Here is a 22,596-nt window from a genome sequence, read left to right as displayed (position 1 = left end):
TTGCATATCTGCATGAAAATGTTCTTGAACTCTCACTTAGATGATTCAGTATCTAATTTGGACTATGTCCCTAGAATATTCAAATGTTCCAAGTGAATGCAGTGGCGCCAAGGGAAAGAATGTCATTAAGATGTAGCTGCTATGTTTAGTTTTCGTAGGTCTTTGTCTATGATTACGACGTTCAGAGGTTATGTAATATTTTGATATTTTCATGTGAAACATCGATTGGGTTATTGTAAAATGAATTGTCGGTTATATATATCATTAAGGTTTCGATCTTGCTTCTGTTGATGTGATTGATAATACATGTCTTAGTCTATTAATTATTAAATTTTGATATACTAAGAAGATACGATCGGGATTGTCGAGAAATGATTATGATGAAGGTATGTGTATCGAGAGATTTATGTTGTGTGTTTGATGTTGAAAAAAAAAATTATATATATTCCCGAAATCTCGAGGTAATGCTCGTTCTGAGAAAACGGGGCGTTACAGAAACTGTCCCCAACATAGGTCAAGCGATCGGATAAGGAATATGTCAGTATCAATTTGATAAATTGCGCGAGTTCAATCATCGCCTTATACAAGAGCCAAATACCCAACCTGTAATTTACCTCTTCTGACGTAATAAGAAACATGAATACCCGAAATTGCGTAAGGGTAGTTATCCCAAATCTAGATTGGAACCTCTCACAATCGTAATTGCCAATAAGGCTTTCTTTATTTTTGAAATTTTTGTTTTGTAGTCTTTATTAAATTTAACTTAATTAGAATTTAATCATTGTTATTTCTAATAACTAATGGGTATCCAAGTAAAACTAATAATTAAATCACAAAAATCTCAAGAGACAATTTTAAATCACATAAAATCTTCATATAAATTGTACAAATATGCAAGGAGTCTAGAACAATTTACCCCACTTATAATAATTTATGTAATTAGGTCTATAAATTTCATAATATCCAAAATATCATTCAAATAACAAACAAATTCAAAGAAATACATTAGGACCTTGAATTTTTTTTTTTTCAAAATCAATTAAGATTAGGTTTTTACGTAATTTTCTGTCTCGTGGGGTGGTTTAGTTGAAGGTGAAGAATGTAATCAATGTTACAAGGAATGGGTGATAATGCAGTTTATTTTTGTTATTAAAAAAACTGTAAAGTTTAAATAATTTCAACAAAATTTGATTAACCTAAATAAATTCATTTAAGTTAAAAGGAATGGGTGTCATTTTATTTTCTTACTTTCCTTATTAAAAGGAATTTGTAGGGATCAAATAAATTCACAATAATTTATGTAATTTTATGCATCTAAATAAATTTATTTAATTAATGAGTGTTCGTTCTTTTCTTTTTTATTAAAATAAAATTAAATAAAATAATTTATAAAAAGTATGAATATAAATAAATTCATTTAATTAGTGTCATTTAATTGTAAATAAATCCATTTAATGAGTGCTGTCATTTCTCTTGGTAGTTCTTGAAAGGAAATTGTAAAGCTTAAAGAAATTTAATAGAATTTGAACAAAATTTTGTTTAATGTTAACAAATTAATTTATTGAGTGTCATCTCATTTTCTCATTTCGTTATTTGAAAGAATTAAATCAAGGGTACTGTTAAGTTAAGCTGCATTAAATGAGTTTTTTTTTATTTTTGGTGGAATATGCATTTATTATACATTATTTTTATTAAAAATGCTCTGATTAATTCTTAATTATTAATAAACGCATCAATTCTTGTAATATTTTGTCAACCAATAAAATTTATTTAAAACTAAAAATAAGATTCAATAAATATGCATTCTCTAAAACAAAATTTTCACTACGCCTTGTTGAAACAAATTTTATTCGTTTAAATAAATTCATTTATTGAGGGTCCTTACAATTTTTTTTATTTCTTCTATTCAAAGAAAATTGTATGGGTTAAATAAATCCAACATAATTTATAAAATTTTATCAATGAAAATAAATTTATTTAATAAGTTTCCTTTTATTTTTTATTGAAAGAAAATTAAGAGGTTTAATCAATTTCAATAGGATTTGCAAAATTTATTAACCTAAATAAATTCATTTAATGAGTTCAATTTCATTTTTAAATGGAATTTGTTAATTTTTTAATTAATGAGCTCCTTTCTTGAAAAATCATGAAAAATATAAAAGATATTAAATGGTGTCCAATTTATATATTAAATTATTGAAAATAAAAAAATAATTACTTGACTGTTTGACTGTTCAAATGTTTATATTGTTTGAGATAAACTTTTATGACTTTTCATTTAATTATTCAAATTTTATATCTACTAAACATTAATTTAATATCTTTAAATTAATATTATATCAGAGAATAACTAATTTTTAAAAATAGAAGATATTAGTTGTGTAGGTTGAGCTTTATAATAATAATATAATAATAAGATATAGTGGCATTTACTTTAGGTAAATACCAATAATACCAAAATATAATTATCAAAAACTTTTAGCCAATGTCTTGACTCAATGAAAATGTTATGTATAGGATTTTCATAGAATTTATTTAAAAAGAAAAAAAAAACTTATTCACACTTCTATATAAAGTAGAGGTATTTATAGACTTGGGTAGACTTGAGATCGAACTCAATCAGTGCGATTGATTGGATTTTTTTAGTAGATTAGTTCGGTTTTGGATCTTAAGTTTTCAAATCTGTGGATCTGACCCAAACTGAACAATATATATAAATAAATTGAAAATGTATAATATAAACACACAAATTCTATGTTATCTTGTTCATTTTGTGAATTTATTAGTTTTTTTGTTGTAAGTTACCTATCATTGCTTAAACAAATTGTAAACTATTGTGTAATATACTTAGGTGTAAATTATTTGTTGAACATATCTATTGATATTATTTTTTTTCAAAGTTTATATAATAAAAAATTAAGATTAATGGATTATATATGAACCAAAACAGCCTGACTTTTCTTTAGCTTGGGTTGGTTTGATTTTGTATAGGGATTAGTTCGATTTAGAATTTAATTTTATGAGTAGATGAAAATCGATTTGGTTCTAAATTAATGTGAAATTTAAATTAACTTGATTCATAGACACTCTTAATATAAAGTAATTAGCTTAGTCAATTTTTAATTTTCTTACCAACAATATTCTTTCTTTGGAGGAAGAAAAATAAGATAAAAACAATAATTTGGCAAAGATATACCTTTCAGCTCAACATATATATTTGCACCCTTAAACAAGATTTACGATTTTGTGGAATGACTTGCAGTTCTAATATTATAATAAAAAATTAGAATTATAATCTTTGAAGAGTGATATATATATTATTCACGTCAAGCAATATATATGTATCTCTCCCAATGAGTCCACGTCACCCTCCCCCTCTCAATTTGACAAAATAACATAACAAAATTGTATAACCTTATGCATGGGAAAGGAGTCAGTGATAGTAATATTCTTTTTTATTTTTATTATATATTAAAAGGGGTTTTCAAAAATTTGAGGGGTCAATTTGCAATAATATAGTAAAATTCTTTTTTTTTTCTTTTCATTATATACTGAAAGGGATCTTAAAAAATCAAAGGGGGAGGGGGGATACTTAAACCTAAAGATTATTTCCCTTGAATACGCGTACATACATACATACTATATCTATAGGATAAAAATCCACTAATTGTCAACAAGGTAAGGCTTAATTCTTTTTTTTTTTTTTTTAGACTGTATAATACTTTGCCCTTTATCATTAGTAAATTGTCATCAAATTTTGAGGAAGTCTCAAATATCCCCTCACACACGCTCTCTTCTCTTTCTATCATCAATTATGGTGATAGCTACCTTGATCTTTCTCCCCATTCTTCTTTTTTCTCCCTTTGTTCTTTTTCTCTCTCATTTTCACCCAATCCAACCATCTTTGGGTGGCCAGAAACACAACCATTGCTAGGTCTTCTTCTCAACAAAGCCATCTCTCAATCCATCCCTTTTTTTTCTTTCACTTTTTGTCTGTCTTTATCTTATCTTTCTCTCATCTCTTTCTTTCCGCTTCTTTAAATTCTCCCATGGCTTGCTTAAAATGAAAAAAATAAAATAAAAATATAAAACAACTACCATTCCTACTAACCACCTTTGATTGAAGGTCAAATCCTAATGATTTTAAGGCTTGAGATTGAGCCCAAGGATATCAAGGTTTGTTCCCCATTAGTGTTTTTTTAATTTAATTTTTTTTATTTCCATGCTCATATAATAAAAGATAGAGAGAGAAAAATAATGGGTGATTGGAAAGATAAAGACAAAATATTTCTTTTTTTTTAATGACTTGAAAAGCCCTAATAATTTCTCAAAATGGAGAATGATTTAGTCTAATTTACTCATATTTACAAAATAATTTAATTTAACATAGAACAACCTGTAAAACTCACCTACAAATTTTGGAATAATTTTAAATAATTTAAATAAAACTCAGACATAACTAACTCAAATTTATTTATAAGGTAAAAATATCTCACAACACTCCAGTGGAAAGACGTAAATGTAATTTAAGCAAACCATAACATGTGGATCCGTAGTTTGAAAGTAACGTGCAATTTGCATCCTCCACTTCAAGTGCATCCAAAAGTTTGCCCTAAATCTGTTTGCTCTGCCAGCTAGAATCCCAAGGGCACCCATGATATTGGTAGATTCTTTATTGATTTCTTTCCAAATCAGTTCAAGACTAAGCCCTGCTTCTCTCTATAAAAACCCATCACTGACTCCCAATATTCTCCATCACTACTACAGGCATTTCTCTCCTCTCATCACCTCTAGAATTTCTATTAATTACCACTGCAGTTTAGAAACTTTCTGGGGGTTTGAGAGATGGCTTCCAAGAGCAATGCTTCACTTGCTCTCTTCTTTTTAATCAATATTCTCTTCTTTGCTCTTGTTAGTGCTTGTAGCACTTGCCCAAAACCAAAGCCCCCGCCCTGCCCTCCACAAGGCAAGTGCCCCAGAGATGCTCTCAAACTAGGTATATGTGCCGATGTCCTCGGTGGATTGCTTAATCTTACTGTGGGTACTCCTCCGGTGACTCCATGCTGCAGCCTCATCCAAGGCCTTGTTGATCTTGAAGCTGCTGTTTGCCTTTGCACTGCCATCAAAGCAAACATTTTGGGCATCAACCTCAACATCCCTCTTTCTCTAAGCTTACTCCTCAACGTTTGCTCCAAAAATGTCCCCAAGGACTTCCAATGTGCCTAAACAATTCAATTTCTTCTCCTCTTCGTGGGTTTGGTTCACTAGATCTGCATTAAGTTGTGAGTTCTAGGATAATAACTAAGACAGTGGCGTAGGTCTGTGAAACTTCCTCCTTTCCATTTGTCATAGCCTTTGTGATCTGTTTGATTTGATGGTGTGCGAAACTTCCTCGTTTCCTTTGTACCATGCTTGCTTTTGGTGTAATTTTACCGCAAATGAAATTCGTTACTTACTGGGTTAATTAATTTAGTGCATGTAGTTTCTGATGCTATCACTCGCCCCAACAGACCAATTATCAAAATACCTAGAGGTTTTAAGTTTGATATTCTAAAGAGTACTGGTAAGTACACAATAAATATTTAACACTGCCTTGCCTTGCATGTATGAAAATTAAGAATCGTATCCAACCCTGTATAATTTAGAGTACTGGTTACTCAAAAGAGTAGAAATAGTGTCCTATAGAAATGGGATTCATCAATAACCGGGACAGAGTTATGGATCCTAAACGATGAATTCGACGATTTGTGATCCAATATCACTCAATCTACCTTCATTGTTTTCAGGTTTTGAACCGAGTAATTGGCTGCGGCCTATTCTCATAATATATATACTTCAGTAATTAATACCATGCTTGGATGGCATGACTGCATTAACGATATCTTTTGAGATTCTGACGTATCTTCTTTTAAGCAAGACATGGTGGCATATTACTCCCCGTCCTGATCATGAATTGTTGGCTATGATTGGCTTATATACATACATATAGCTAGAATTTATTGGAATAATCAATTCAGCATTTCAAGAAGCAATTACAATCCCAACTACAGAAATCTGTGTGCGCTAGACATGCATGTGGTACTCTCTCAAGTCCATTCTCGTGGGCCATTACATTTGGAAGAAAGCATTTAACATTTAGTAAAACAGTTTGATCCGTGACTCGGAATTTGGTGAGCATAATGCGTCTTCACATGGCGAAAGGGGAAAAAGAAAGGGTTTCATTATCATTTCATCATCACTGTTTAATAGTTACGTTGATTAGAAGACACGGAATATGTTGTTGTACGCCAAGCCAACTTATTTTGCTACTCTTCGCTCTTCCATGTAGAATGTAGTAATACACAGAGAATGCAGATGCATCACCGCTCATTTTGTAATTTTCAAGAAGTAACTATCCATATTCTTTCAACTTCGTCAAAAACCCACTCATGGGGAAAGGAATATTGACACCAAGGACAAAGGTAAGCCATTAATCGTTTTTCTATTTTTTAAGAATTAATTAAGCCCCAACTCCTTTCAACTACTCACATAATTATTATGCCTCTTCCAATGAAAAAACTTTTTTACTGGAAGTGGTAGAATTATTCTAAATGTATATTTCAATTTAAACAATTTTATATAATTTTGATTTTCTATTTGCATGTGATATCGCCAGGTCGATCCGCTCATGAAATTATTTGAACAAGTATAGAGTACATTAAAAGCCATTCAATTAAATTTGATAAGTCCTTAATCATAATCTCCTCAGATACTTCAAGTTAATTAAGATCATTCAAGTATGCTCATTTTTCTTTCTTATAAACAGACAAATAGGCAGCGTGTAATCAATTTTCTATTAGTCAACTATGCACCTTGACTGATAAAGTTTATTTAAATCAAATGGCTTGTTAACCACCTGTAATCCCTCTGGTCCGCCAATAACAATTTGCCCTCCCGTGATCAACCCTTGGCGCCTTATAGTAACACGATTCCAAAAGTACAGTGGCTTTTAAAGGTGCTTCTTCTAATCAATCACCAAAAATCCATGTGCTGACTTCATTCGTCTCCTTTCTTTTTCTCCTTTTTTTTATTTTTCCCGACAAACACATCAATACGAAACCGGAGGGTGTCCCACGGAATAATATACAGGAAAAGAGACGCGTAAATGGGGCAGTGTGTATACATCAACTCTGCACTGTATGATAGGCGGCACCAAAGGATCGAAGAAAAAAGAAAAAACCTTTGCGGTCCATGATAGTGAAACCTATAAGATAAATTTCTCTGAAAAGTGCTTGGAAGTGATCTGTCCTTCCAAAATGACAAATTATGAAAATAATAATAATAATGATGATGATCTTTCTTTGGATACGAACTCTGTAAACAATGAGAAATGACAATCTTCCTTTCGCCTCATCTTAGTCAAATATGAAAAGCAAAATTTATGGCTGGCAAATGAGTCAGCGGAGAAAAATACTCCAAAGGCAAAGTAACTCTCGAAGTAGGAGAGCAGCAGAAGAAGTTCAGTGAAAAATACTCCTAACTAACTATTAATTATTATTTTGAGAGTTAATTCGGAGAGCTTGGAGGTTAGTAGATATCTCATTAAGTTCAAGAACATCTCCTCAACATAGATATCTGGGAATAGAATTTCATGCACAACAGAAAACATAAAACGTAATGCAAGTTACGTTACTGAATACAACGAAAACAACTTGGAAACCTGGACAATATTCATGCCCCCAGCTGGGAGAAGTGATGATCAAAGTACTCCACACTTTATACTAGAGGGGGACATACAAAACCAGGCGGAGGTGTCATACCACAAGTTATTAGGACTTGAAGAGCAAGGGGGATGAATATATTGAGGTTTAGAAGTTTAAGCCTTATGGTGGTGCAGAGACAAATGGCAGCTTCCAGCTCGAGCAACCCTCTAAGCACTGGGCAGCACACATTCTCAACTGGATTTCCGAGCCCAATATGCACCAGTCCTCCTAGCACGTCAACACATAACCCTAATTTAAGGGCGTTTATAGGACAAGTTGGTTGAGTAGTGGGTGGTGGGTTTAGGCCTGGAACACCCCCTCCTCCTCCGCCGCCGCCGCCTCCACCGCCTCCACCCGAAGGAGGTCCAGTGTAAGGTGGATATGGCGAAGTAGGTGGAGGGTTTATTATTGGAGGAGTTATCACTGGCGGGTTTGTTATAGGAGGTACTATAACTGGAGGGTTTATGATGGGTGGTATTTTTCCCGGGGGTTTTGTAATAGGGGGACTAATAACTGGTGGGTTGATGGAAGGTGGTGACACCTTAGGGCGGCCGCCGTGATGAGGCGGAGGCTTGGTGGACGGCGGGCGTGGTCGGGGAGTTGTTGGTGGGCGCGGCCGTGGATGAGGGCGGTGGTAGGGCGGATTCGGTGTTGGGCAGTACCCACAAGCATATATCGGTGCCAGTGCCGTTAACATGAATATCATGCCTATCAGGAACATTGCTGTGACCTTGGAACCCATAGCTTAGGGTTCCCAAGGGTTTTCTACGCACCGGTCTTCTTTCTTTCTTGGTTCCAACAGGTGTTGATTCTAAGATTTATATATAGCTGAATTATATGAGCAACCCGTGAACGGTTTTGATGAAATGGCAGAGAAAAATGGACAATTTGTAGACAGAGAGCCGAGTTGTTACACAGAATTCCAAAAATATCAATTTGAGAACTTGGAGTGTTCTTGGTGATTTCAAATTCCAATACTGGACAAATCCGTGACTGCTTCAGTTTAATCCGTGAACAGTTCTTTGATTTCAGAGGAAAGCCCAGTTGCACGGATAACCATGGCTCTTGCTTGTTTTCTTGCTTTCTTGGAAGAATGAGAGTTTGCTTTTCTTGGTTTCAAGTCCATTTTACTTTAGCCTGTCCTTGAAAATTGATTCGGATGTTTTGAGCTAATAGCTAAAGCCTCTGAGATTACAGCCAAGCGTGAGGTTGCTTTCCTTGTCAACATCTTCTACTGGTAACTAAACTCAGATATGGTGGTCTGATAAATACAGCGCGAGATTAGGGTTTGCACTTCATGCAGATGCACATCATTTTCTTTTTTTTCTTTATATAATTATTTTGAGCTCATTTTTCAAGGAGAACATGTGAACTTCTCCCTATTTTGATTTATGAACACAGGAACATGTGAACATGCTCTGCTCTTTCAACATCTTTTTCTTGCTTTCAATCTCTGGGAGGCATGAAAGTGCACCATGCAATGGACGGATGTTTGCATAATTAGATTCAGCTTTGCAATACAAGGCTGTGGTTTTGGTTTTGGTTTTGGTTTTGCTCTGGCATGCAATTAATGGCTTTTGGCTAATTTGGTTTGTATGCTGCTTTTGCGATTGAGAAAGCATTTTCCATTGCCATGCAAATATTTTTGCAGGAATCCGAACATTTTTGTTGCTTGTTAGATCAGAGTTTTACATTTTATGGACCCTCTTCCCACAGTACAAATGGTTCCATCTCACTTCCCTCTCTTCTGTCTTTTCCGTCTCTCCTATTCCTTTTAGTAAATTATTATAATTGCTCCTAAGATTTCTCTCAATTGCAAAGATTATTTTTGGTAAAATAGTAATAACCTTCAAGAGATTAAAAATAAAATGAGGCACAAAATAATTTATAATGATTCAGTATCTTCGCTCACATCTACTCCACCTTCTCAATATCTAACCACTCTAGAGATTTCACTAGATCAATTTCATCAAAATTTTCACACTAACTTACATTACAAACTAGAAACATACCTAGTTTATAATGAATTTTAGACAACCATTACACCAATGTTTTCACCTTAACTTACCTTGAAAACTAAATTCAGCTAGATTTTAACGATTCTAGAAAACTTATATAATCCACACCGATATTTTAAACGTTTATAAATAATTGTCCTCACTTAGACACAAATAAATAAGCAATTAAGTACAAAATATACAAGGCAAATGAAATATAAATATAGTAAATAAATTTATAAGCTTAAATAGAGAAGTTCGGATTTATCGTAAAAGGTTTTGAGAACTTTTCTCCTCTTACCTTCATGTGGCTCTTCGGTTGATGTGCAATAATATTTCATGAGTTTCAAATTACTTGAATGTTTTGTTTAAGAGCTTTCGTGTGCTTTAGATTTACAATGGAAGCACTTAGTTATCTCAAAAATAAATTTGGAGGTATTTATAGGCATTTGAAACATTTCAAACAATCATTTTTTCTTATTGTTAGACCAAGGTTCGATCTTCCAAAAGGAAAGAGTAGGCTTTTGCTTGAATTTGCAATGGTCAAAAATCCAATTATACTTAGGCCGAAAGTCGACCTTCCATATACCAAGGGTCGACTTTCTGGCACACAAAGGGTCGACATTCTAGTCTTCAACGGTCGACTTTCTAGCACAATAAAGGTCGACCTTCTAAGATTCAAAGGTCGAGTTTTGTGCACACTAAGAGTTGACTTTCAAGTCATTAAGGCTTGACTTTTTTATCCAGATTTTGGAAGTAATGATTTTATATTTTTAAAAAATTATTTATTAAATATTTTTAAGACAAAATAATATTTTTGGTAATTCATATACTATAAAAAATATTTTACAAATTAATAAAAAATAATTCGATACTACAATTAGTATATTAAAAAAATAATCTTTTTGTTAATAATTAAACACTATAATCTGTATATTGAAAAATATCATTTTTGTTAATTATTAAAACTTAATTAATGTGAGCAAATTAGCTCAATATTCTCCTCTTTTTTATGATGACAAAAATATTATTTTTGAAATGATTAACTTGATAAAATATTTTTGAACTCCCCTTTAATTTTATAAAACTCCCCATTTCAAAAATACTAATAGTATAAATAAATAAAATATTTTGAATTTAACTTAATAAATAAAATATTTTTCAAGAGTTTAAGAATCAAACCTGATTGTCTTGATTGCACATATTTACCTTGATTGCTTGGCTCTCATACATACAATCTCTTCACATACAAGATCTCTCATTCAATTCAATCTCTCATAAAAAAAAAAAAAAAATCATACATTCTTCTCCCCCACACAAAATTTGCAACTCAAAAATACAATCGAGCTCTCATACATATAATCTCTTATCTCATAAAATCTCATTTTTCTCTCATTTCTTGTTATAATCAAAAAGACATTGTTAGTGGAAAGAATAAAAATACAAACAGTATAATCCGTGAGAGAAACTGACAAAGTATAATCCATATAAAAATATGATGGATAATAAACAAAAATTACTGAAAATATAGATGTAACGTTAAGTACTAGAAATAATACATCATACCCTATCATATATATATAAAAAAATTATTGCATGTAATTCAATAGTAAAATATTTGAAATTATGATGCAATCAAATTATTTGAAAATAGTACTCAGCATCCGGAGCTAGATAAGATCCAAAGAAAGAGATGTCCAATCTAACGACCAAGCCCACCTACCATCAACAATGATGTCAAAAACAGGGATTGTAATTGGGATACCTAGCCACCTAAGGAGCTGATAAGAGAAACGATTGACCAAAATCCCCCAAGCGCGGGTACCATTTATCATACCATAGGAAGACCCGACTACTGTCCCCCACCCTCCAACCAAATTTATCTCCGACCACATAGCGAATAGATAAGAGCTTCCTCTAGAACCAAGGGCAAGAATGAAGCATCCAAAAGCACTTATTCTTGATTGAATTCAGTCTATTAGCTTATGTGAAGCTTCATCCCAAATCCTAATCCCACATCCAAAAGCACTTGTTCTTGACTGAATTCAGTCTATTAGCTTATGTGAAGCTTCATCCCAAATCCTAATCCCACATTCTCCCACTTTGGCTGGAATTCAAATTTCAACCGGACTGGTCATTTCAACTTGTTTTGACTGGTACAGGTTGAAATGCTTAGAAATTGGCCGATACGAAATAAAATCAACAACCCTGTCTCAAACCCTCGCTATAAAAAAAAAAAAAATTAATAAGTGCCCATAAAATAAGGTGCCCAATACAATCCTATCATTTTATATTTTTCAAACCCTAAACCCAATACAATCCCCAAGAATAATCCTATTATTCATTTGATTTCAAACTATTAAGTCTAAGAAGAATGTGGATCAAAATAACTGTTCATAACAGCATGAATGACTCTTTTTTTTTTTTTTAATCTTTTAAGGACATGAATGACCTTTTTCTTTTGTATTTTTTTTCTAAGGGTGTGAATTACCTTTTTCAATAAACCCTTATGGTCATATTCCACTCACTATAGTATTAGCTTATCTGGATGTCTAGACCTCAAATTTCAACCATTTTGTAGAATTTATGATCCTATATTTTTCACTAGAACGGAAAAAGACACAATAGAGAATATGAGCAATCAAGAAGCCGTTCACCTCAAAGCTGTATATATATATATATATATATAAAATTCAAAAAACGAAACACTCGATGAAAGTTTATTGGCAACACCTCAAACAATAACCACAATCATTCCAAATACCACCCTACAAAATTAGTTAATCTAGTATCGAAGAAAATATATAGTTCTTCATAGGGAGAAATGAAGCAGAGAAGCTGCGCTACTTCAAGCGCATTGGAAGCCACTGGGGACATTCTTTCCACAGTAATTCAGCAGCAAGCTCAATGAAACAGGAACATTGAGGTTAACATTCAAGACCTTGGCCTTAATGGCAGTGCAAAGGCAAACAGCTGCTTCAAGATCAGCAAGACCCTCAAGAAGCGGGCAGCAGGGAGACCTTGGTGGCGTTCCAACCACAAGATGAACCAAATCATTCAGTAAGTTGGCACAGGCTGCCAGCTTCAGGGTGTCTCTAGGGCAAGTGGCCTTTGTCGGCGGCGGATGTGGGTGCGGAATGTTGGGACATTTCGGCGGCGGCGGTGGGGGGCAATTAGGGACATGATGAGTAGCCGTGACCAGAGTGAAGAAGAGGAGGTTCAGGGAGAGGAGGAGAGCAGTTGATGCTAAAGCCTTTGAAGCCATTTTCAAGAACACTCTGAAAGGGCCTTGAATTAAATGGCTGTGAATTAGGGTTTCTGTGCTAGGAGATAAAGCTGGTGATGGATATCGTGGTGAGAGTGGAACTAGGGTTTTATAGATGGAATAAATTAATATTTAATTTTTTTAAATAATTTTTAGAATGGAATTGGGAAATTAGAGAGAGACCCATGTGGGCAGACTGGATGCTGGATTTGTCCTGAACAAGTAGTAAGTAGTTAGGCGGTGCGACCTGGACGAGGCTAGGATAAGCCTCAAGGAATATTATTATAAAGCGTGAAGCTTTTCTGCATTATATTGACTAGTTGGCATTGTCTCTCACTGATCTTAAAGCAAAATGCATTGTTCATCTCATCTAGTCATCTTCAATAACTCGTACTTCAATTCATCTAATATATTCAATAAAAACTTTAGTTTCATTAGAACTTTGCTCTTCTTTCTTTCTGAAGACTAGAACTTTGTTTTTATTAGGAGGCTGTTTGTATTACCCTTTTTTTACATAGCTTTTAAACCCTTTTACTTATGAATTGTGTAAAATTTAAAAGTTGTCTGACGTTTTAATTGATAATTGATCATGTATTTAGATAAATATAATTTAAATTATCATTTATATAATTATATATTTAGTTTAAAAAATTGATAAATTATCAAAACTTAACAAAAATACTAAAATGGACATGTTATTGAATAATATAAATAAAATTTATAAAAATATTATTTTTTAATAAAAATAAATAATAAATTAATGTCCAGCTGATTAGGGATGAATTCATATTTGACCAAAGTCAAATATATAAAATCTTTTTTGTACTTTTCACAGAAAAAAAACATTTTTAACTATTCAAACAAACTAATTACACTCTATAGCCACTTTTATGTAAAATATCAAAAATACCCTTAATGAGATTTTAAAATAGAAAACCCTACTGTCCTTAGCCTCATTTACCAAAATATCCTTATATCTTTCATATAACCTTTCTTCTCTCTCATCTTCCCACATTCACGTTACTCTCTTTCTCTCCATTGTCAAACTATCCAAACTCAGTCATTCTTCATACATTCAATCTTTTTGCTTGTTGGGTCATTCAATCTTCTTTATCAATTGCAGCGACCTCACTGAAGTCCCATTCAATAAGTTTTTTTCTCTCCAACAAATAATTTCACCCAATCTCAAGGTATCTATTCGATTTGTATTTGTTTTATTTTTTTAAAATAATTTTTGTGTTCACATTGCTTATTAAGGTTGTGTAGAATGATTGTAATTGTGAGCAGAACATATTTTGATAGATATCATTCCAAATCTGCTCTAATTCGGGTGAAAAAAAAAAATTCAAAACTGCACATCGTTTATGGGTTTTGTGGGCGATAACAGTTGATCGGGCTTAGTTTCGGAACAAAGCCCGATAGGGCTTTGTGGGGGAACAAAGCCCGATCGGGCTTTGTTCCGAAACTAAGTCCGATCGGGCTTTGTTCCCCACTAAGCCCGATTATGATTTTTGTTGCCTACAAACCTGATATGGTTTTTATATATATTATTTTTTAAAATAATATGAGTATTTTGTTAAATAATTTAATATTATATATGAGTAAAATAATATAATTTAATATAATATATTTAATTTTATCATATTATTTAACAAAATTTAACTTTTTAAGCATTTGTGCCTAAATGTGTTATGTTAAAATCCTCCAATGTTTTTCATAAAATTTTTAAATATTTTTCTTAAATTACATATGAAAAATTATCATAACTTGGTTGTTGGTTTATAAGTCAAAAATCATGTTTAATTGTACAAATCATCTCTTTAGAAAAAGAAAATAAAATACAAATCTCAAAAAGTAAATAAACTTACTTACTTATAGTTATGACTTGGTTTAATAAGGAAATGAACCCGATTTGGGTGTGTGTGGGTCCGTTGCATCCATGGTAATGGTGAGACTAATTTTTTACTCCTTTCAATCTTGCAGCAATGGATTTAGTGCAGTTGATCATCGTGTGGAACGGGGAATGGAATGATAATAAGTATATTGGGGGTAATAGGATGTGTGCGGGAATCTACAAAAATACGACTTTTACTCAATTGGTTGAGATTGTGTACACAGTAACGGGAATTGATAAAACAAGGTACGACATCACCATTCATTTTGTAACGGAACACTCAAGCGAACTTCCAGCTACCAAGTTCCCTATCAAGGACGACTACGGTGTCAGGTTTATTATGTGCAATGACAGAAAATATAAAGTGATGTATGTTGATATGATTTGTAAAGATATTGGAGTTTGTAACCTACGTAGTGGTGGTAATCAAGATTCAGGTGCCGTTCCATTTACATCCGCACGTAGTCCACTGCAAAATGATGATTTTGGTACATATGGTATGGGTGATTTGTCAGATGACGCTCCACATACGGATGATGATTGTGATAATGAAACTGATAATAATAGTGACGATAGCGATGGTGATAATAGTGATGATGGTGGTGATGAAAGAGAAGTAAGTCCGGAGTACCCAGAAGTAAGATTTTCAGGTTCACAATTTGAGGATAACCATTTACAAAGAAACTGGATCGTTCCTGGTGTAGAAAATTATGCAATTGAGGAAACAAGACCTGAAATGTCTATTCCATACCAAGGTGATCTTTTACACATGGGTACACTATTTAAAAGTAAACATGAACTAATTTTGGCATTTGGACAACATTGTGTTGATGTGAAGATGGACTATCGAGTCAGACGTTCGTGCACAATTCGATTTGAGGCTGGTTGCAAGGATGTGAACTGCAAATTTATGCTTCGTGCAAGATGTAGACCTGGTTGTTCGTTTTGGCATGTGGTGAAATTTATGCTGAGTCACACGTGTACTCCGGACGTATACGATTCACATTTTCAAAGTGTGAAGGCTATTGTCATCGGAAGTTTGTTTTCTGAAAGAGTGGCGAGTAGTGAATATACACCTAGAATGCTAATGGGGGAGTTGCTGGAACAACATGGTGTGCAGATTATGTACACTAAAACTTGGAGGTCTTTACAACATGCAAAGAGACTTACTTATGGTAATCCAGATGAATCATATCAGCAACTACCCTCATATTTTCACATGTTAAAAGAAACAAATCCTGGCAGTATCACGGCAATAGAGACAGATGAAAATAATTATTTTTTATATTCATTTTTTGCACTCGGAGCTTACCTTCATGGTTTTCGGTCTTACATAAGATCGGTTGTTGCCGTTGATGCCACACATTTGAAAGGTGAACACAAAGGGGTGATATTCGTTGTAACTTGCAAAGATGGGGAGGAAATGATTTATCCCATCGCTTTTGGATTTGGAGATGGTGAGTCTGACAGATCATGGATATGGTTTTTGACGAAATTGAGAGAGGCTATCGGAGTGCGAGAAGATTTAGTCATTGTTTCTGATCGTCACCAAAGCATTGCGAATGCGATGAGTCATGTCTTCCCTTCTGTCTCACATGTCTTTTGTTTCTTCCACCTTAAGCAAAACTTGAAGAAACATTGTAGACAGCGAAAAGATGTGATGACTGCATTCTACCTTGCAGCATACAGTTACACCACAATAGAGTGTGATACATACTTGGCAGAAATACAATCGATGCATCCTCAGACTCATCTGACATTGATGGAAGCAAGACCAGAAAAGTGGTCACGTGCATATTGTCCAAGAAGAAGATATTCCATGATGACCACCAACATTGCCGAGTCTCTCAATAAATGCATGATGAAAGCACGTCGGTTGCCTATAACAAGTGCACATGAATTTTTGAGACATATGCTTCAGAAATGGTTTAGTGATAGACGTGCTGCAGCTGCCAGACTCGAAACCATTGTGACCTCCGCTGCAGTGGCACATGTTAACTTGGCGCATGCCAAAACATTAGACCAAGGATGTCGTGTAGTTCCTATAATACAAGGGAACAAATACCTCATGCAACATGCAAAGGAAGGCGATGGGATAGTTGACATTGTTGCGAGTACATGCAGTTGTCGCAAGTGGGACATTGATCAAATGCCATGTCTTCATGCAATTGCTGCTAGCAGGTATCATGGTTTGACTTTTATTTGCGTATTATGTTCGTAATTTAGTGTGATATGTTAACACTATGTGTTTCTTTGCCTTATCCGACAGTGTCATGAGTGTGCACTACCATATGCTTTGCCATTCATATTACACTGCAGATTGGGTCAGACGCGCATATGCATTTCCCATCAATCCTCTCCCTAACAAGGCCGCTTGGGTTCTTCCAGCGTACGTCAGACAAATAGTTATACTCCCACCTGTGCAAAGACGACAACTGGGTAGACCGAGAAATGGTTGGATTCCTTCCATGGGGGAAGCTCGTCGAAGAAAAAAATGTGGAAAATGCGGTGAACTAGGACACAACAGTCTTGGTTGCCCTAATGAATGGACTTCCTCCATTGGAGAGTCGAGCACAGCCATTACTTCGGAATCCAAGGACGCTGCTAGGGCCTCTGCAAGGGCAAGCCAGAAATGCAGCATTTACAAAGAGACTGGACACACTCGTCGTCGGTGCCCTATACAGTTGTCAATTCCAGATGATGATAATATTGTCAATGATGAAAACAATCAATAGACATTAACTCATTCAGGTATGATATAATGTTATCACATATGTTATCAATAGTTGTTAGATCGTTTGTGAAAAAAAAAATATTTTTTACTTGCAAAGTGTTAATGGAATTTTTACTGATCATATATATCCTTTGTGTTTCAGCAATGCTCAAAAATCACTGGCACGATACAAAAAGGATGACAACATCAATCAAATATCTTTTTGTCGGGGGTTCAGAAATGAATATTATTTTTTACATTAATCTTTGAAATTGAGATTTATTCATATTTGTAATCTTTCAATTTCCTTCATCTAAACTCATAATAATTAATTTAATTGACAGCTTGTGTTGTAGTATGTTGTTGAACAAAGAACTGAGTATATAATGCAGTTTCAATAGCACCAAAATGATGCAATGATAAACTTGCTCAAAAATTAGAGTGTAATTTCTTAACAATCACTGTTATTTGAGACTATACTAGTGGGAAACTTCAAAAAAAATTTAATCAAAAAAAAAAAAATCGGGCTTTGTGGGCCACCAAAACCCGGCCATCGGGCTTTGTGGCCCACGAAACCCGGCCATCAAGTTTTGTGGCCCACGAAGCCCGAAAATGATTTTTTTTTTTATTTTTCTTGATTTTTCTTCAAATTAATATGTTCCATTACCACTAAAATGATGTCTTTTAATGTTATTTGGGTAAACCCAAATGTATATATCACAACAGTCATTATTTTTCACTTTGTGTGAGGATGTCCATCCACCATCAACACAACCAACACATGATCAATTGCTTCTAATAATATTGGACAAAGCAAGATAATAACGCTATGATAATAAACTTGCTCAAAAATTAGAGTGTAATTTCTTAACAATCACTGTTATTTGAGACTATACTAGTGGGAAACTTCAAAAAAAAAAAATCGGGCTTTGTGGGCCACCAAAACCCGGCCATCGGGTTTTGTGGCCCACGAAACCCGGCCATCGGGCTTTGTGGCCCACGAAGCCCGAAAATGATTTTTTTTATTTTTCTTGATTTTTCTTCAAATTAATATATTACATTACCACTAAAATGATGTCTTTTAATGTTATTTGGGTAAACCCAAATGTATATATCACAACAAAGTCATTATTTTTCACTTTGTGTGAGGATGTCCATCCACCATCAACACAACCAACACATGATCAATTGCTTCTAATAATATTGGACAAAGCAAGATAATAACGCTATGATAATAAACTTGCTCAAAAATTAGAGTGTAATTTCTTAACAATCACTGTTATTTGAGACTATACTAGTGGGAAACTTCAAAAAAAATTCAATTGCAAAAAAAAAAAAAAAAAAAATCGGGCTTTGTGGGCCACCAAAACCCGGCTATCGGGTTTTGTGGCCCACGAAACCCGGCCATCGGGTTTTGTGGCCCACGAAACCCGAAAATGATTTTTTTTTATTTTTCTTGATTTTTCTTCAAATTAATATATTCCATTACCACTAAAATGATGTCTTTTAATGTTATTTGGGTAAACCCAAATGTATATATCACAATAAAGTCATTATTTTTCACTTTGTGTGAGGATGTCCATCCACCATCAACACAACCAACACATGATCAATTGCTTCTAATAATATTGGATAAAGCAAGATAATAACGCTATGATAATAAATTTGCTCAAAAATTAGAGTGTAATTTCTTTACAATCACTGTTATTTGAGACTATACTAGTGGGAAACTTCAAAAAAAATTCAATTGCAAAAAAAAAAAAAAAAAAAATCGGGCTTTGTGGGCCACCAAAACCCGGCCATCGGGTTTTGTGGCCCACGAAACCCGGCCATCGGGCTTTGTGGCCCACGAAGCCCGAAAATGATTTTTTTTTATTTTTCTTGATTTTTCTTCAAATTAATATATTCCATTACCACTAAAATGATGTCTTTTAATGTTATTTGGGTAAACCCAAATGTATATATCACAACAAAGTCATTATTTTTCACTTTGTAAGAGGATGTCCATCCACCATCAACACAACCAACACATGATCAATTGCTTCTAATAATATTAGACAAAGCAAGATAATAACGCTATGATAATAAACTTGCTCAAAAATTAGAGTGTAATTTCTTAACAATCACTGTTATTTGAGACTATACTAGTGGGAAACTTCAAAAAAAATTCAATTGCAAAAAAAAAAAAAAAAAGATCGAGCTTTGTGGGCCACCAAAACCCGGCCATCGGGTTTTGTGGCCCACGAAACCCGGCCATCGGGTTTTGTGGCCCACGAAACCCGGCCATCGGGCTTTGTGGCCCACGAAGCCCGAAAATGATTTTTTTTTATTTTTCTTGATTTTTCTTCAAATTAATATATTCCATTACCACTAAAATAATGTCTTTTAATGTTATTTGGGTAAATCCAAATGTATATATCACAACAAAGTCATTATTTTTCACTTTGTGTGAGGAACAACTACAAAAAATTCATTAGTCATTTCCAAGTTTTTCATTTTTCCTCTCAATCTATGGGTTCCACTAACACTAAAATGATCTCTTGTTACGTTGTTCAAGTTAGTTAAAGGTAGAATGCACAACAAATACATGATGAATTGTTCTAACTACTAACATTGGATCAACATGATGTAATGATCTTCAAATTACCCCATAAGTGTAATTTAAAAATTTCGACAGAGTCTCCCTTGTTTTTTGGACATTGAACCTGCATTAGAGACTCAGTCTCTATGTTCAACAACATAATAACATGACAATATTTACCATCACAACATTAGAGACTCAGTCTCTCTTCCCAACAACATATTGCCACCACAACCACTTATCCCTTACCATCAACAACACCGCAAACCACATTTCATCAAGTGAGCAATATACAATTTGCTATTTGCTATACTTATACAAAAATATACAACATTTGAACTAGATGAAAATAAAAACACAAAACAAAGAATCTTCTAATCTATTGATCTACAAGTATACTATCGTGCTATGTCTATACAAAAATATTCCAATCTGTCTTCGGAGGGTACGGACATCCACAGTTGGGTGCATCTGCCAGTGATCCTCATTATGCCTCAGTATGTCCTCGACATATTTGATAACGTAGCACCCGCAGCTGGCCCTGTATTAGACATAACACACATTGGTAGCATAACCATATTTTCATGAAAATTGACCCTATAATATAATTTAAATTAATTTACCCATCCGGTTGTTGAGGCAACTTCTGAGGATCAGTATTCTCCACTTCCCAATCTCTGTCTAGCGTCGCAGTTGCAGTTACATGTTCATAATATGCAGCTTTCTTTAGTAGAATGGGTAACAAACTCACAAGTGGTTGTATAGCTTCGACCCTACTCCTACGACTATCTTCATTTATGGAATTGGAGTCATATATGACAATTCTCCTATCTTTCAAGCAAATCTTTAAGAGAAACCAATGAGAATTTCCTACATTACAAGGGAGCAACACCTGTATTTTATTTTAATATGTCAATCGTACAGAAATAAATAAATAAATAATTAAATAGAATGAATTAAGACTTACATAATCAACTGTCCACCAAGGGAGACTTCCGTCAGTGCGCCCGTCAACGAAACCGGTCCACTTTTCTGGAACAGATGCGATAGAAGGCACAAAAACCCTCATATTGCCCCCGTACTCCTGTTCCCAAAATCTTACCATGGATGCCTGAAAAATAAAATAAAAATATTGGTCATAGATTAAATTAATATGCAAAAAAAAAAAAAAAGTAGTGCAAACTCACAAAAAACGAAGTTGACATGATAGCGTAGTTTGTGTCATATTGACGCCGAGACTGTATACGTCTCAGGCAACACATGTAACTATCGATATGGTAACCCTCCAACCAGTTGGCCTCATTCTCTATGTTTCGGAGGTCATCCGATGTTAGGTTAAGAATGAAACCAGTGTGAAGACTACAACAACCAAGAAAAATAAGAGTAAGAATATATTGTTTATGCAAATAGAAAAAATGTAAATATTGTTACTTACCTAATATTTTCATTAGAACCTATGAACTCAATATAACCCTCAGGGGGCACTGTCTCTATGTCCGGCGGCATTGGGTCTAGTACCGGCGGCATCGGGTCCACGTCCGACCCCTCCAAAGTAGCATCCTTCTTTCTCCTTTTATATTTTGTTGGATCGGTGAAGGGTGGACGACGAAACTGCGATGGCAATCTATCTCGCATAGGTCGCCTGTCGACCCTAACCACTTCCTCCTCCTGTAACTGAACAAAACCTAACTGTTACAAAATAGTATTTTAGAATGAAGTAAAACGTATAAAAGTAAATTTGGAATTTACTCTAGATGTAGATGCCTGCTCCTCATCGTGATGATCAAGATCTACCTGATCACCACCCTGGGACTGCTCATGAACATTATCGCTGTGATCTGGGGAAATATGCGGGATGCATAGATGAGCACATAGTGCTGTCTGCCCCCTCTCTAGTGCTGCTTGCCCCCTCTCTAGTGATTCCTGCGCCCTCTCTAGTCTCAACAATTGTGTCCTCACTTGACTCATTTCCCCATCTATTCTCCGCAACATATCTAGAGTTTGTTTCAGCATCTCGGTGATCTACAAAAGGTAAACAAAAAAAATATAAATAATTAAAAAAAATTATAAAATCATTATGATAATAAAAATCATACCCCTACCTCGTATTGTCCGTGGTGCGAACTATCAACGAATCTTACCTCCTCCTTATCCTTCTCCCCATTTCCCTCCTATAAAAAATATATAAATAATTACAAAAAATATAAATTAAAACCATTATTAAATAAAAATCATACCCCTACCTTGTATTGTCCGTGGTGCGAACTATCAGAGAATCTTGCCTTCTCCTTATCCTTCTCCTCATTTCCCTCCTATAAAAAATATATAAACAATTACAAAAAATATAAATTAAAATCATTATTAAATAAAAATCATACCCCTACCTCGTATTGTCCATGGTGCG

At 34.1% G+C, this 22,596-nt stretch overlaps 3 protein-coding genes across 3 annotated transcripts; 1 reads left to right on the top strand and 2 right to left on the bottom strand.

The window, feature by feature from the left end:
• Window positions 1-4,740: 4,740 nt before the first annotated feature.
• LOC127814010 (14 kDa proline-rich protein DC2.15-like) lies at window positions 4,741-5,468 on the top strand. Its single transcript, XM_052355216.1, has one exon. It carries the CDS (start codon window positions 4,846-4,848, stop codon window positions 5,224-5,226), a length of 381 nt encoding a protein of 126 aa, XP_052211176.1. The 5' UTR covers window positions 4,741-4,845; the 3' UTR covers window positions 5,227-5,468.
• A 2,128-nt stretch (window positions 5,469-7,596) lies between these two features.
• On the bottom strand, window positions 7,597-8,695 carry LOC127787026 (36.4 kDa proline-rich protein). The gene has a single exon (XM_052314861.1). It carries the CDS (start codon window positions 8,482-8,484, stop codon window positions 7,756-7,758), a length of 729 nt encoding a protein of 242 aa, XP_052170821.1. The 5' UTR covers window positions 8,485-8,695; the 3' UTR covers window positions 7,597-7,755.
• Window positions 8,696-12,410: 3,715 nt separating this feature from the next.
• On the bottom strand, window positions 12,411-13,116 carry LOC127787099 (14 kDa proline-rich protein DC2.15-like). The gene has a single exon (XM_052314960.1). It carries the CDS (start codon window positions 13,002-13,004, stop codon window positions 12,588-12,590), a length of 417 nt encoding a protein of 138 aa, XP_052170920.1. The 5' UTR covers window positions 13,005-13,116; the 3' UTR covers window positions 12,411-12,587.
• Between the last annotated feature and the right edge of the window lie 9,480 nt (window positions 13,117-22,596).

Source organism: Diospyros lotus, chromosome 12 (genome assembly GCF_014633365.1).
Source record: "Diospyros lotus cultivar Yz01 chromosome 12, ASM1463336v1, whole genome shotgun sequence".
NCBI lineage: Eukaryota > Viridiplantae > Streptophyta > Magnoliopsida > Ericales > Ebenaceae > Diospyros > Diospyros lotus.
This window is presented reverse-complemented; position numbering and strand designations above follow the sequence as displayed.